Source organism: Jatropha curcas, chromosome 1 (genome assembly GCF_041381405.1).
Source record: "Jatropha curcas cultivar XTBG-Jc1 chromosome 1, XTBG_Jcur_1.0, whole genome shotgun sequence".
In the NCBI taxonomy this organism is placed as follows: domain Eukaryota; kingdom Viridiplantae; phylum Streptophyta; class Magnoliopsida; order Malpighiales; family Euphorbiaceae; genus Jatropha; species Jatropha curcas.
This window is the reverse complement of record NC_143151.1, coordinates 1471529-1487505: the sequence shown is the minus strand read 5'-3', so window position 1 is coordinate 1487505 and position 15977 is coordinate 1471529. Positions and strand designations below refer to the sequence as shown.

Here is a 15977-nt window from a genome sequence, read left to right as displayed (position 1 = left end):
TTGTATTGTTGAATTATTTGAAAGTGAGAAACAAATGAAAATCATTTGGACATGGCCATGTCCACCAAGTCATCAACCACATACAATTATCAAATTTTCAAATTTAAAAACTTCATATCCTTCTGGACAAGCTTCTATACAACACAACTATTAAACTAAATAAGAAAAGAGGAAAAAAAAAAAAAGGAAGAAAAAATAGGCTAATTGCTTATCCTCTGATAAGTTGAAGAACTAATACTAAATAATAATAATAAAAAAATGTTGCTTTATCGCTATATTTCCTTCAAAATTGTGGGGCATCATATCACCCTGAGTGTTACAACATAGAATTCTAGACCTCCATGACATGAGAACTCATTTTGAAAGCCTTGGAGCCTTGAGAAAATATACACTCCTTACAAACCCTTTCCCAACTTCACCTACAGCTTTTAACATATCGATTGGGTCTTCGGTTTCACTTGTTTCTTCTCGTCCTCGTTTCTGGAACAATTCACAAAGTTAAGGATCAGGAGGATTCAATTAGATAAGACTTACAGGCAATACAAAGTAAAGCATATTTCCAATGATTATTTTGGTTACTAATACAAATTATACCTTTGTTTCCCACGTTAGTCCAATAGCATCACTTCCGAGAGAATCATACCATAACTTCATAGTGTTGAACTCTTTCTATTCATGTTACAAGATAAGGTCAGATTATGTAATATAACAATTAACCATAACATTTAATATATTTTTAATAACATTTTGTAAACAAGACAAGCAACTAGGACAAAAAAACAAAATATGTGAAGAACAAGAGTTGCTGAAACTAGCATATTTCAGAACTTATATTCCAAAAGAAACATTTGAAACTAGCCAAAAAGAAAAAAGAAAATGTGGCGGTCAGAATATTCTACAAAACTTGCCTGTATATCAGCAATGTAGCACCTCAAAGGATCAAAGTTCACCATCAGCTTATTCTTGAGTTCCTCTGAACTGCCCTTCAAATCTCTAGGCGACAAGATGGGCTGGAAAAGTTTACTAGCGTTCCCACGAGCCACAAGTCTCCCTGCACAAACCATGCAACATTAGACTTGATACTAAAATTTTGTCAAAGCTAACACAGGGATCACACAGTATACCTTGGTTTAGTTCAGATGGGAAAAGCAGACGCTGAGGATAAGGTAATCTGTCCCCATGGAGAAGAATTACAGCATCATAGTTGTTCAGAGGAGTTCGGAAGAGGCACTGCAAGTCCAGAAAATATGACATCACAATTAGCAAAAATAAAAGATATGTGATTCAGGAAACAGGAACGTTAGCTACTGACAATTATATGTTAACTCACCTCCCATCTGTAAGAATCAGTGTGATCCTCCAATACAAGTCTAGACAGCAGGTTTGCACTGCTGCGAGCATAGGCTACCAACCTTTTAAGCTCCTTTTTCATTCAAAAAAAGCTGCGTGTCACTTGAGAATATAAATCGAACGCTATCAAAGATAAACCATTTTTTATTTGTTCAATTCTTACTATGAATCATTAAAAACTCAGCAAGAATACTAAGCACATTTTGTTCAAGAAATTCGAGATAATGTGTGCAGTCTTGGGGGGTGTTTGTATCTGCGCTTATAGACGCAATCACCAAAAAGATTCTAATTTTGATTACATAAAAGAAAAAATGAATCCAAATAACACCATTATAACAAAAATGGAACGGAAATTGAGAAATAAAATAGGCAAGTGCAGCTCAGAGACATGAGAAATAAAAGCAAAATACTTGCGAAAAAATTGCAAACATAAATGAATGAGAAGGATCATCCAGTAAAAGTTAATTGAAAGGAACCACTAACCAGCGAGTTTGGTGAAAATCTGGTCCAAGCTTCAGATGCCTTGTCGTAACATGTGGCCAAGAACATTGCGGGACTTATGTTCTGCCTGTTCTCTTCAAACTCTTTTCTACTCAATGTAAAGTTATCCTGAAAAATGGCATTCAATTGATGACCAACAAAAATAGAGTAAAAAGTGAAAGACTATAGCATAAAGAGACCAGATATCAAATGATTATTTACTCAAAAATATAACTTACGTAAATCTCTTTCCTATCATTGGGAGTCAAATCAACATTTATGTCAACAACTAAAGGAGAAAAGGTCCAATCATAGTCCGCTAGCAGTCGCAAGAACCTGTCAAGACAAAGTTTAATGAAAAGACAACATAGACAAACCAAAATAGTTCCTGTTAATGACGATCTCTATGTAAACTTCAAAAGAAAGTTTCCATGAAGCATTGTTTTAAATAGCAGCAATCTTTTATGGTTTTTCAAGGGCTCAGTGCAATTACTATCAATAAGCACTAAACAAAACTTTGTTTCATCAGCTAAGGACATTACATGTATAAAGGATGGATTTTTTTTTTTTTTTTTTTACTGCCTCCTCCAAGTTGCATTTCCCCTCCCACATCCCCCAGCTTAACCAGCCACAATTTTTCAAAATCTTCAACCTAAATCTTATAGAGATCTTACTAACTGAAACTTTAGTTTGATTTCACTTGGTAACAAAGGCAAAAATCAAGTCAAGACAATATGGCTTGATTAATGCTCATAATGCATAAATAATGTCAAATTTAATGTGAAGGCACTCAAGTAGTTAATAATGAAAAATACAAGTCCGGGCTTCTATGCCTTTATTTGATGTATATTTGCTCATTACTGAGTTGTTTTTTTCAATTTTATTTAGCTCTTTGATATCTATTCATTAGATGAATTTTGAGACTTTTTACAAACATATTATTCACACAGCGAGAGGTCAATACTGTTCAGAAACAGGCTACAGGCTAAAGGCTAACACAACTTGGTACTTGATTGCCGCCGCAACTGTAATTCAGACCTATGATATGAAGCCAAGAGAAAATTGATATTCAAGCCAACAGCAAGACAATTTAATTCATTTCCGACTAAGCTGACAAGAGCACCATTCAAGTACTCCAAGACAATCCAAATAGTTATATTCATTTCTCACTTGCTGTGTCAATCTCCCTTGCTAACACAAAGGAAACAAACACAGTAAGCATAAATGCTATGTTATTCTCTCAGCTAAAGAAAAATTATTAATATGCGCATGCTGAAGAGGTAAAGTGAGGATTTCAACCTTAAAAATCCAGTGACACGCGAACAAGGAGCAGTAAATGGCAAAGATTTCACAAAGAGATGCGCAACCAATAATTCAACTGCCTCCTCTACCAAGCAAGCTGAAAACAGATGTGAAGCAACCCATCGTTTTGCAAGCCTACACAAATAGTCAAGGAGGTAAGATTACCTTAGAGAGGTAAATCAACAAAAAGGAACCTAAATATAGATTCAGTACCCACCTAACAACCGGACCATACATTTGGTAAATACCCTGTAACCCATTAATCATGCTAGAATGCTGACCACGAACAAAAAGTTTCTTGTCTTGAGAAGGCACCCTCTTCACTTTATCACTTCCAACTACATGTTTGATTAAGTTTAGTTACTTAAACATCTGAGGAGTATAACTAATATAGACGATAATAGCAGATCATAAGTGAAACATTCTTACTTTCCCTTTTCACCAAGGTTAAGCCTCTCTCGTGCAAAATTTTAAGGCGAAATGCATAACCAGAAAGAAAAACATCCACGTCCTCCTCAGTAGCAATACATGTCATCCCCCAACTATTCTGAAGGCTGCACCATAGCACTACCATCAGATCGTTAGGTAGAAAGGAAAATACATTAATTTACGTGTCTAAATAAAAAACTGTCTGACCCACCTCTCTCCAATCTTGAGAAGGAAAGCAGATTTAGTTTTCTCAATAGCTACCTCATCCATTGGCCAGCTCCCAGAACCTTCCAGCTGCAACAAAGAAACCCAAGTTACTTCAGACACTATTTCAATGAAATATATTATTACAGGTTGGTGGGTCATCATGCCTGAATCATAACTTCCAAAGGCTGGATGCAGGACGAAAAGGCCCTATGTAATTTGGGAGCATGACTGTTTTCACATGCTAGTGGATGTGGTCTTGGAGGAAACACAGAAGTGAACCTGAAAGCTGGAAACATCATTTAATCAGACAGCAATTCTCAGCAGCTAAGAGTTAACGGATGAAGGAAAAAGCTCAGAAAGATAAACAAAATTCTGCTTTAAAAATAAAATATATATTCAATAGCAATATTTAAAACCAAACACCATATGAGTTTCTATCTGTGTATTAAGGAACAATCTAAAGCCTACCCTCCCCCTGCAATCTCCCAAGCCAAGCAAAAAAAATCTAAAATATTTTAGATCAACACGTTGAGGAAAAAGAAAAAACAAAAAAGAAGATAATGCTTGAACTAATATTTCGAGAGGACACATAAGAATTAAAAAAGAGTGTAACATGAAAATTACTTAGTACCTCATACATAGAAACTAGATGGCCAATCTTATACCTGGGTCTAAAGGCTGGACACTTGACACCCTCAAGGGAATGTCTTCAATAAGACGCAAGCGCTTTGAGAGAACTTCAACAGCCTCAAGCAAACTTGTGGAAAATGACATAGGATCTGAGAAAATAGCAATATTTTGCAATAGATTGTACACTTCAAGATACAAAAGAAAAAAAATACATGAAAAAAAAATAACAGTTGTGCATAATCATTATACCTTCAACACCATGAAGCAGACAGAAATCAAGTTGATCCACAACTTGGACAATGTTCATTGTTGATAGAGAAAGATGACGGAGTAATACATATTCAATTATTCTTTTCAGAATGAGATGCTTTGTCCATTGCTTACTTTCCCATACTATGATATTAGGGAAACAAAGTTGTATTAATCAACTAGATATAACTAATTTGTAGAAAAACCAAAGCAAACGCAATAGAGCCTCACCTGTGCTTTCGGCAATTTTGCCATCTCTAAATCTCCGGAGTTCTGCCTTTTCTCCCCAAAACTTCCGAAACTTGAGAGCCTAGTGAAAAAAAAAAGGAGTAAAATACCACGTGATAGAAAGACATATCACACAACAGTATAAAATTCAAAATAAAGAGCCTACAATACCTCCTCTTTATTTTCAGCTTCTGGACCAATATCAACAACTCTATATGCTTTCTCTAAAGAGCTCACTGAAATTCCAATAAGCAATGGTTCTGTGTCTAGAGTTGATAAACCCTAAAAAATAGAGCAATCAAAAGTCATTGAAATAAGCCATCTTGAATATCAGGTAAAAAGTACCCCCCTTGGAAAAAAGGTGGGGAAAAATAAAATGGCTTGACTGCAGTCCTAAACTAGCATTTAGCACTTGGCAGACAAACAATTTGGATACTTGATATTAAAACATATATGATCATTGTCTAGCATGAAATAAGCAAAGTAGCACAAAAATAACGTATAAAAGGAATAGTATTTTTTTCCCTTCATTTTATTTGGGAAGTAATATGCAACAGCTTTATGAACTACTTCTTGAAACCATGAACCGAAAAATTATGCATCAACATGATTTATTAAGGCTTACATTTTCTATGCTCAATCCTGCAGGGAAGTTTCTCCAAACAGCACGAATGAACTTGACCCTGTCACTCAGTCCTTTACACAAAATGTCATGTACCTTCTCCTCATACAATCTCCAACATTCATCATCCAAGCAAAATCCCAAAGCATAGACCTCACTCTGTCCTTTTAAGTTTAATCTGAAAAACCAAAATGCCTACAGCATTAAGGGAAATAAATATAAGAGCAGCAAATATAACTATTTTAAATTGATCAACAAAATCATATGCCTCAGTTTCCAAGATGGGAAATACTTTAACTTGTTTGCTAGCCTCTGCGAGGCACAAGAGGGCACTTCTCTTTCTCTTGCTATCATAAAATTATGTTCAAATTCATAATGCTAAAATCTTGTCCTTAGGTTTTGTATATTTTTCTTCAATTAATTATTATTTCTTTTATTCTTGAAGGCCTGATATTCACTGCCAGCACTCACAAATTTACCTAAAACATCGTAACTCGTTGAAGAGTGGTAAGGTGGAATTTTCAAGCAAATTTCTAAAATTTGTTATTTTAGAAATAATCATAAATCATAATAAACTTAAAATAGATCCAGAATCCAATTCAGGCTCCATTACTAAAAACTGATGATGGTATTTAAGCTTCTTTCATGAAGCAGATGCCAGATCTAATACAACACCAAAAGAAGTAAAAAGAATAAGCAATCAACAATAGAAAATTAGAAAATCATACCTTATGCAATAATCATATTTGGAAGAGAAATCAACCTTCGTCATAAAGATATCTTCAAAAGCAGCATCTCCTGATTTCTCTAAGCACTTAAGTGTCAAAGCAGCCTCATCTTGGAGCTGAAAGTTGGAGAGAATATTAAATCTTCAGGCAGATTATTAGAGTCCAAAAAAGATTGTGAAAATTTAACATAAATCAGGAGGAAAAAAATGACAACAAAAAGTACCTCTAAGAAAACACTACTTTTCATCCGGAAAGTCAAATTGACACGTGAACTTGAATTGCAAATTACTAACGGAAATGATTGTTTATACAGCATCCTTTCCTGTAACTCCATAAGAATGCAACGCATGCTAGCAAAAATAAGAACTAGAGGCAGAAAATAATAAATTAATACACAAGAGCCAAGCAAGACGATGGGCTCTTTGTAGCTTTTATTATAGTCATTGAAAAGCTCTCTCTCTCTCTCTCTCTCTCTCTCTCTCTCTCTCTCTCTCATCGTAGGAGTAAAGTTATAAATCTTCTCTCTCTCTCTCTCATTGTAGGAGTAAAGTTATAAATCTAAGATTTCAAACACCATTTTTCTTTCAGGTAGGCTCTAGTTGCATGAAATTGGGCCTTTTTTTTCCAAATTTTGGCGAGTGTCCTTGCTGAATTGCAATATCTAGTTGATAGGAAAATGAGTAGATGTTTCAATTAGTTATCGCTTCTTTGTGTTTGTAGGTATATGGGTATAGGGGCAGTGGGGGAAGTCATACCACATGAACTAAAAGCAAATGGCATGTAGAGCATATAACTAAAAATATCATGTCAACATCAGACCTCCTTGGATATTTTGGCTTCATTTTGCTGCCGAAAGTAAAGCCCTTGGCTCCATAATTTTGAACTAGCTGCAAAACAACGAAAATAACATGATTCTTGCAGTTACATAGTATTGTTGTGTCAGCATTTCCAGTTTCTAAAGACTTATAAGCCAGATTTCACTTGAAGTGGACCTTGTATGAAAATTCGGTTGTCAAATGCAAGAATAAGTCTTATCTAAGCTAGTTTCTCGCATTAAGCTCATTCATGTACTCATAAACATTACATTAAAAAGCAGCAGTTGCTGAACCATTAACAAGTTAATCAACAAAAAAAAAAAAAAAAGCATGGTTGATGGATGTGATGGTGCAATGGAAAACATTAGCTTCACTTTAAGCGCTGAAAGTTATTAGTTGTAAATAAGGAATAGCACTCAAGGAAAATCATATAGTTTACTTAAATTTTCAAAAATAATTTTAGAACTTAAGAGTGCAAAGGCCAATTCAATTCTCTGCATGCACATCAAGCAAAAAGAAAAACTGGGCATACCTATAAATTCCATTGTGACACGAAATATTTGCAACGGCCTCATAGAATGATTAACCTTCTCATAAGTTGCTAGGTATGACATAATGACAGCTATTAGAAACCCATTTAGGCAATCATGGGCATATATAGAACTTCTCTGCCGAGCCCAAACCTAGAGCAATGAGAAAGCAAACAAATTTTACATCCATACGAAATAAACAACCTAGTCATATTAATATTTAGAATGAGAAAGCTATGCAACGCATACCTTCATCAAAATCAAAGCCTCTTGCATTTCCTTCCATCCAAGAAAAGTTTTCTTAAGAAATTCTGAATTATCCTCTAAAAACATGTCTTCCAAAATACTGCTATTGTATCTTGGTGTAGACAGAGGAAGACTCCCTTCAAATTAAATAAATTCCAAATAGAACAACAGTTTGATAAAGAAATTTTAATATATCTCAATAATATTGACACTCCTGAACTGAAGACATCATGCTACCTTGATTTAAAGCACGGATATTGTTCCGCTTCAAGTCCAACTTTGCTACATTAAATAGGAATCTTGCCATTGGAATTATCCTTACAAAAAACTCAGGAACTTCAGCAAGCTTCTTGGCTATAACCCCCAGCCCACCACAAAACAATTATTAATAAGGTACTGAAACAATCATTACAAATTCAATACTATATGAAGAAGTCATTACTCAGAAATAATTTGAGAGAAGAGAAGGTGAACCTGGATACACTAGCAATACAGGTTTTCGGGCCTCGTTCTGAAAGGAGGACCATTCAACCTTGTGGATTGGTGAAGACAACTTCAAATACTTCTTGATCATGCAGAGGTAAAGGCACCTTTTGGCATGATACCTATAATTTAAATAATCTTTCTCATGGAAGCACTCCTGTCATAGAGTTAATTAAAGAAAGTGAATATTGAAACTTAAATTTAGAAAAGCACTATCCCAATTGTTTACATGATTAGAAAGTCTCTGTAACTTATGTCAAGCAGCTTTTAAAGTGAGAATTAAATCCCAGACAAATACAAGCCCAACTACCGCCAAACTCTTTTAACTACCATCTCAAATCCATACACCTAGAATGATTAACACCTTATATCTTAAAGAACCTATTGGCAAAGCACCATTTTCTAAATCTTTTCCATCAGCAATTACTGTTGTTAAAGTCATCATCCCCTTCCGCCCAAATTTACCTTATAGCTATATAGTTATAGCCAATAATTTATCAAGACTCAATCAATCAAGCATGTACCCACATCTACACGGATCATAGATTCTAATTTATAGATATAACTTTTAAATATCCCAAATTTCCAACATTTACATTCATTTCAACTGCTCTCTGTCATAAGTTTATACAGAACAAAGGAAAAGAAATAATACTTCAACCAGTACCTTTGGCAACTGAACAAAGAGGTCCACGTTAATCTCAGGCTTTGCAATGCATTGCATTGAATAACTGCCTCCAATTTCAATAGAGTTTGGCTTCTTAAACTTGAACTCCACTTTATCTGCACCAATATCCTTAACAAAACCTGGTGCTTCATCACCTTTAACCTGCTCAATTTTCAAAAAAATAAATAATTTAATCAAATAAAGCAAATTATTCAATACTCAACTAACGAGCTAAAAGTTTAAAACTTCAACAAAACTGAAACCAAAAATGTTTTTAACAGGACAAAGAATCGATCTTCAGTGAATAGAAACTGAAGTCTAAAGAAACGGACCTCGAGGCCTTCAGGGATTTTGTTGATGGATTCTTTGATAGCTGAAACGGTGTCGTCTACTAGCTTGGTGAACGCAGGTGAGTAATCGACCTGGACTTCCTTCAACAACTCCGTGACTTTTAAGTCCATTGGATCCATTACTGCATCAGTCTCCATTGTTCTTGTTTGGATTTTGTTGGCGGCCGAAATCGAACGGAGGGTTTTAGGTCGGCCGGCGAATGAATATTTTGCTAGGGTTTTAGCCGCATTATGGCGGGAGAGGAACTGAGAAAGCAAGAAAGATACCGGGTTTATCGAAACATACGGAGGATAAATTATTATTAAATCCTAAACTTTGATCTAATTAACAAATTGATCCTTTTTTCTTGAGAAAAATAAATTAAATGATCACTCTTTTTTAAAAATAAAAATAAATAACAAAACCTTTTGTATATAAATGTTTATAAGGTTATAATAAATATGATTTAAAATTTTAACAAATTATTTTTTTATATAATAAATGTGAAACCATAAATTAAATATCGTTTTCACATATTTTCTTATTTCATTTGTATCAATAGGTCAATAATCGAGTATTTATTTTTGTTATAAAGAGGTTTACAAAATTTGATTTTTAACTTTTTTTTTTTTTCAACTTCTTTAAATATTTGTAATAAGTAAAATATAATAAAAATAAACTTTAAATTGTAAATCTTAACACAAAAGAAAATTAAAATAAAAATTATTTGCAGAACCACATTACTTAGAAAAAAAATAACCAACAACAAAAAGAAAATGTTGCTGAAAATTTGATGAATTGGTTTTGTACTAGTTATATTCACTTTCAAAAGTACTTCTCTTTTTCATTTGTACTATCAAATTCACCAACGTCTACCTTTCTCTATATAACAGAATCAAAACCAAACCCCAATTGCCAAAGCAACGAAAGTTCTAAACCCGCAACTTCACAGTTCTGAACACCTTCTCCCGAAAGAACCATCCGCCATGAACAACACCACAGGAGAAGGGATGATGATGCCTCACCATCACAAGATGATGATGATGCATATGACATTCTATTGGGGTAAAAATGCTGAAATTCTCTTTTCAGGTTGGCCTGGAAAGAATAATACTGGAATGTACATTTTATCTCTGGTTTTTGTGTTTCTGATATGTTTTCTTGTGGAGTGTGTGTCTCATTCCCAGTTGATAAAACCTGGAACCTCCAATCTTGCAGCTGGTTTAATACAGACTTTTTGCCATGCCATAAGGGTTGGTTTGGCTAATATGGCCATGTTGGCAATTATGTCTTTTAATGGTGGTGTTTTCTTGGCGGCTATGGCTGGGCATAGTCTTGGGTTCTTGATTTTTGGAAGTCGGATTTTCAAGAAATCTCCACCGCCTCCTACTAATGACTATCATCTTCCTCCGATGAGTACTTGTTGTTGAATGGAGTATTATGGCAAGAAAATAGTTGTTTTTTATCCATTGACGGATTACTTTTTTTTCTTTTTCTTGTTATTATAATTAGTTTTGGCTGAGATTCGAATTTCTTGTATAAATATATTAGTTATTTTCTTGTATTTTCTTTTTTCCAAGAATAATAAGCTTTTACTATGTAAAAGTTGAGTATCCAAAAGAATGTGAAAAATAAAATTGAAATAAACTATCCTATCTTTTACCAGTTATTAATTATGGATATATAAAAATTATAGAATTCAAATAAATTAAATTATTACGATTCATCAACGATGGTTGGTCCAAGTAAAAAGAATTCAAATCCCTTAATGTCAAGTATTTGATCTTAAAAAATAAAAATCTCCAAGAACTTACCTTTTATAAACCTAACGTGGTGCGAGCAAGATGAGTTAGCCTAATGAACTAAGGACATGAGAACCTTCTCGGAAAGTTTAATCCACCTACTATTTGCCATTTTAATTTCTCTAATTACAGCAAAAAAAAAAAAAAATACAAAGGAAAATATTTAGATTTTACACTATGCAAAATAAGATTATTATTATTATTATTATTATTATATGTTCATAAGAAAATTTTATCATCTTGTTCCAACACATTCTCGTAGAGAGCAGGAACTACATTTGTCGACTAGTCAACATAAAAACTACCCCGATATAAAAAAAAAAAGTTTCAACGCATCCATGGGTTTGTGGTTGAACCAGATTTGGAAACTAGAGCCAATCCCTTCCTACCAGTACTGAATTGAGGATGAAATTTGTGTTCTGTACTGCAATCTTAATGTATAATAGCAGTAATTAAGAAGTACAAGTCCAAAATTAACATATGTACTATTCTTTTGAATTTCTCTTCATATTCCCTAAACCTAAACACACCAACCAATTCAAACTATTTGTGAAGAATTTTATTGAATATATTGAAAATCCAACACGTTTTACTCATTCAAATTTTATAATTTCTTTTTTCTTTTTTTATCCCTTGGAAAAATTATCAAATTAATCATATGAGACTGTTTGTTAATTCATTTTTTTAAAAAAATATTCTGAATGTAAAACTATTTTTTGGGGGGTAAATTCTTGAAATAATATAGAACTACAATTTACTTTTAACCCATATACTTAAAGTTACCAATCTGTTTTCTCAAAGAAAAAAAAAAAGTTACCAATCTGTAAAATCTGGCATAGTTTTCAAAAAGATTCACCGAATTATAATTCATCGATCTAGATAGAAAAATTAAAATAAAAAAATAAAAACACGAGAGACTAATTCCTTTCAAACCAAAGAGCGATTATGTTTAAAAGTCATCTCCAAGATGTCTGACCCCACAATCCCTTCCAGGCATGATTATGTTTAAAAACTCTCTCTAAAATGTCAACTCCACAGCTCGATCCTGCGATTATCAGGGTGACAACTCGATCCTGCGATCATTAGGATGGAATCTTGTGCGCTTCGATAAATTAAATAATAAAACTGAGAGACAAGTCAATTTTTTATAATTCATTTTTGTCATTATAATTTCATTGTTTGGCCTTGAATATAGGAAACAATAAGATGAATCATAAAAGCAAATTAAACAGCAAAAATTAGCCATGAATTAGTTAAAAAAAAGAAAATAAATCAAGCAAATGATGGGTATTAAAACATACACCCCTAATAAAATAGAGGGAAAATCAAAACAAGAATTAACCAATAAACTCCTTTTGTAACTATCAATATTATATTTCCATTTTCTTCCCTAATATTTAGTTTCTACCTTCCTCCCCTCTCCATCCTTTCTGTTAGGGTTTCTATTCTCTCCTCTCTTTCTGATTATGGATTGTCCATAACACATAATACAAAGAAAGAAAAAGGAAAGGTAAAAAGAAACAAAAATTAAAAAAAAAAAAAAACAAAAAAAACAAGAACCCTAACCTCATAATTTCCATGGGAGGCTGCATTTCTGCACCTCTAAAAGCCGGCCGGATTATATCAAGAAGGTTGCATTATGACAACCGACCAAAACCCCTGCCGGAATACAGCATGCCACGGCGGTCAGCGGTGTTCCATGTAGGGAATGTGCTAAAAGACCCAGCAGGAAATAACGTAAGAGAAAAATATAGGTTTGGGAAGGAATTAGGGAGGGGAGAATTTGGAATAACCTACCAATGTTTTGAAGTTGAAACAGAAAAAACATATGCATGCAAGACAATATCAAAAGCAAAATTGAAGACAGAAATAGATGTAGAAGATGTGAGAAGAGAAGTTGAGATTATGAGGCATTTGCCTAAACATCCTAATATTGTTAGCTTTAAAGAGGCATATGAAGATAGAGATGCTGTTTATCTTGTTATGGAACTTTGTGAAGGAGGTGAGCTCTTCGATAGGATTGTGACAAAAGGACATTATACTGAACGTGCTGCCGCTATGGTTACCAAAACCATTTTGGAAATTGTTAAGGTAAATATTTTTTTTCTTTTTTGGTGTCTCTGCTTGGACCAGAAATAGTTTTCGAAAACCCTCCAATGGTTGAGGATGATGCAATCTACTTTCGCTGATCCAATTACCCGCTAGATTGTGAACTTTAAATATATTAATTACTATGTGTTTGACAATCTTGCAGGTATGCCATGAACATGGAGTTATACACAGGGACCTCAAACCGGAAAATTTCCTGTTCGCAGATACTCGAGAAAATGCCCCGTTAAAAGCAATTGATTTCGGCCTCTCCATATTCTTTCAGCCTGGTATGTATATATATATATATATGTGTATATATATATATATATATATATATATATATATATATATATATATATTTGGAGTTGTTTTTTTTCTTTAACATTTATTGCAGCAACTTACCCATGTTGGCTATGGCGGCATGCAGGTCAGCGATTCAGTGAAATTGTTGGAAGTCCATATTATATGGCTCCTGAAGTTCTAAGACGAAATTATGGACCACAAGTTGATGTATGGAGTGCTGGTGTCATCCTTTATATCTTGCTTTGTGGAGTTCCTCCCTTTTGGGCAGGTAATAAAACCATCTCAAGCCCTAAACTCAAATCTTGCTAATCAATCAATAGATGAAAAGATTTTCTTGAAATGAGTTTTAATGAGGGGATATTAATTTCTGGATATATGACTTGTACAGAAACTGAAGAAGGGATTGCACATGCAATAGTTGGAGGCAGACTAGATTTTTCAAGAGACCCTTGGCCTAGGGTTTCTAAAGATGCAAAGGACCTTGTTGGTAATATGCTCGATCAAAATCCTTACAGCCGATTTACTGTTCAAGAAGTGCTTGGTAAGAATTAATTATGCTTTTCTATTTATTTTTCTATCTTGAAACCCTAAATCTTATAATGCTTTTCTTAAATGGACAAAATGGTAAGATAGACTAACCCTTGGATTTTTATAATGAAGCACACCCTTGGATACACAATGCAAGCGATGTTCCTAACGTCGCATTAGGAGAAAATGTAAGAGCAAGAATTAAGCAGTTCTCCTTGATGAACAAGTTCAAGAAGAGAGTTCTGCGAGTAAGTTTCGGAACTCTATTCTTATATATATATATATATATATATATATTTTTTTTTTTTTTTTTTTGAATACGAGACTAATCTTGTTTCACGATTCGTGATCACTCATTTTTATAAATATTTTTCTTGTTCCGAGATTCGTGATCACTCATTTTTATAAATGTTTTTCCTGCGGATCGGACTTTTGACCTTACAGAAGTCTTCTATTGAATTTAAGCGTGTCCTATCATCACTTGAGTCGCTTCTTATAGACTGTGTACGGGTATATTAAAAGAAGTATGTTTAATGAAGTTTTTATGTATAATATTTGTTTTATGATTACTCCTTCTGTAAGTGTTTTTTCCCCAAATCAGAATCTCTAACTTTGCAAAAGAATAACGTATCTTACCACATAAGTTACAACTTATAGGATATGTATGTTTAACGAAGTTTTGTGTATGTATGATGCTTGTTTTAGGTGGTAGCAGACAACTTGCCAAATGAACAATTAGAAGGTATCAAACAGATGTTTAATATGATGGATACCGACTGTAATGGACACTTGTCTTTTGAAGAACTCAAAGATGGCCTCCAAAAGATTGGACATTTTCTTCCTGATCTTGAAGTTCGGATGTTACTTGATGCAGTAAGTTTCTTCCTTTCCTTTTTTTCTTTTTTTTTTTTTTTTTTTCTTTCTTTAAATGTAAGTCTTTGACACTGACTATATAAAATTTTCCTGTCATCTCTATAAGGCGGACAATGATGGAAATGGCACACTATGCATTGATGAGTTTGTGGCAATGTCAATTCATCTCATAAAAATTGGGAACGATGAACATCTTTCTCAAGCTTTCAGGTTTTTCGACAAAAACCAAAACGGGTTTATCGAGTTAGACGAGTTGAGAGATGCTATGATGGAGGACAACCTAGGTCCCAACTATGAGCAAGTCATAAGAGACATCATAGCTGATGTTGATCTTGATAGGGTAATAAAAATTCTCAAAAACTTTACCTTTCTTTCTCTTTCTTTTCCCCTCCTCAGTTACTTCACTGTAATTTTTTTTTACACAGGATGGTAGAATCAGTTATGCAGAATTTAAAGCAATGATGAAAAATGGGATGGACTGGAGAATGGCTTCAAGACAATATTCAAGAGCAATGTTAAATGCACTGAGCATGAAATTACTGAAAGACAAATCTATGCAAGTCAGTAAACAACTTATTTAGCTACTCAAGTGAAAAACCAAAGTAAATCCAAAAAAGCAAATCAAACTAGCTTCTTGCTTTGCTTGTGTATTATAGGATTTTTTTGGGATACAAAAGTGTAAAAAGACCATTTGAGGATTAGAAGTGCTAGTTTTGATTTGACCTGAGATTACCTTTTTATGATAATTAGGGGAGGAGGGATTTTCATTGGTTGTGAAAAATGAAAATCAAAAAAAAAAAAAAAAAAAAAAGACACAATGCATTATGTATACTAGTTGACAAGGTTCTGCATTTCCATGTAATTCAAACTTGAGGTAAATGATACTAGAAACACCCTTTTATTTATTCTTTTTTTTTTTTTTTTTTTTTGAGAAGGTTTATTTATTCTTTTTGCACAATCAGATAAGCACCCAATACAATATTACATTTTACCTAATATTTTGTAACTTTCAATAAAAGAATTTATAACCCACCAAACAACAATGTCAATAGCAAAGTATATTGAAGAAACAAGATTCATGTTC

The 15977-nt window shown here is 33.5% G+C and overlaps 3 protein-coding genes across 4 annotated transcripts; 2 read left to right on the top strand and 1 right to left on the bottom strand.

Annotated features, from left to right (window-relative positions):
• Window positions 1–204: 204 nt before the first annotated feature.
• Window positions 205–9607, bottom strand: LOC105629231 (nucleolar protein). Of its 2 annotated transcripts, XM_089716000.1 has the most exons (26): window positions 9299–9604; window positions 8967–9128; window positions 8291–8456; window positions 8054–8170; window positions 7820–7953; window positions 7573–7723; window positions 7045–7112; window positions 6449–6547; window positions 6226–6341; window positions 5501–5675; window positions 5047–5157; window positions 4879–4957; window positions 4648–4791; window positions 4434–4547; window positions 3933–4054; window positions 3773–3855; window positions 3562–3686; window positions 3350–3470; window positions 3130–3267; window positions 2070–2166; window positions 1834–1959; window positions 1331–1423; window positions 1125–1230; window positions 905–1051; window positions 595–665; window positions 205–480 (listed from the first exon to the last, which is right to left on the bottom strand). In XM_089716000.1, exons 1-26 carry the CDS (start codon window positions 9452–9454, stop codon window positions 355–357), a joined length of 3147 nt encoding a protein of 1048 aa, XP_089572126.1. In that variant the 5' UTR covers window positions 9455–9604; the 3' UTR covers window positions 205–354. The 2 variants fall into 2 exon arrangements, 1 of the variants encoding a protein (XP_089572126.1); XR_002283792.3 differs by lacking the exons at window positions 205–480; window positions 595–665; window positions 905–1051 and having other exon boundaries at window positions 1175–1230; window positions 1331–1442; window positions 9299–9607.
• A 675-nt stretch (window positions 9608–10282) lies between these two features.
• LOC105629232 (copper transporter 1) lies at window positions 10283–10726 on the top strand. The gene has a single exon (XM_012210783.4). It carries the CDS (start codon window positions 10283–10285, stop codon window positions 10724–10726), a length of 444 nt encoding a protein of 147 aa, XP_012066173.1.
• A 1690-nt stretch (window positions 10727–12416) lies between these two features.
• CPK24 (calcium-dependent protein kinase 24) lies at window positions 12417–15798 on the top strand. Its single transcript, XM_012210989.4, has 8 exons — window positions 12417–13189; window positions 13353–13476; window positions 13617–13760; window positions 13881–14033; window positions 14153–14268; window positions 14726–14893; window positions 15000–15233; window positions 15319–15798. Exons 1-8 carry the CDS (start codon window positions 12677–12679, stop codon window positions 15472–15474), a joined length of 1608 nt encoding a protein of 535 aa, XP_012066379.1. The 5' UTR covers window positions 12417–12676; the 3' UTR covers window positions 15475–15798.
• Window positions 15799–15977: the final 179 nt, after the last annotated feature.

Coding starts and splice junctions, on each gene's coding strand:
- CPK24 (XM_012210989.4), top strand. CDS start 12,677: ATGGGAGGCTGCATTTCTGCACCTCTAAAAGCCGGCCGGATTATATCA. Junction 13,477..13,616: donor CTCCATATTCTTTCAGCCTG/GTATGTATATAT, acceptor GGCGGCATGCAG/GTCAGCGATTCAGTGAAATT. Junction 14,894..14,999: donor TTCGGATGTTACTTGATGCA/GTAAGTTTCTTC, acceptor CATCTCTATAAG/GCGGACAATGATGGAAATGG.
- LOC105629232 (XM_012210783.4), top strand. CDS start 10,283: ATGAACAACACCACAGGAGAAGGGATGATGATGCCTCACCATCACAAG.
- LOC105629231 (XM_089716000.1), bottom strand. CDS start 9,454: ATGGAGACTGATGCAGTAATGGATCCAATGGACTTAAAAGTCACGGAG. Junction 6,548..7,044: donor AAGCCAAAATATCCAAGGAG/GTCTGATGTTGA, acceptor ATGGAGTTACAG/GAAAGGATGCTGTATAAACA. Junction 1,052..1,124: donor CCCATCTGAACTAAACCAAG/GTATACTGTGTG, acceptor TGGTTTGTGCAG/GGAGACTTGTGGCTCGTGGG.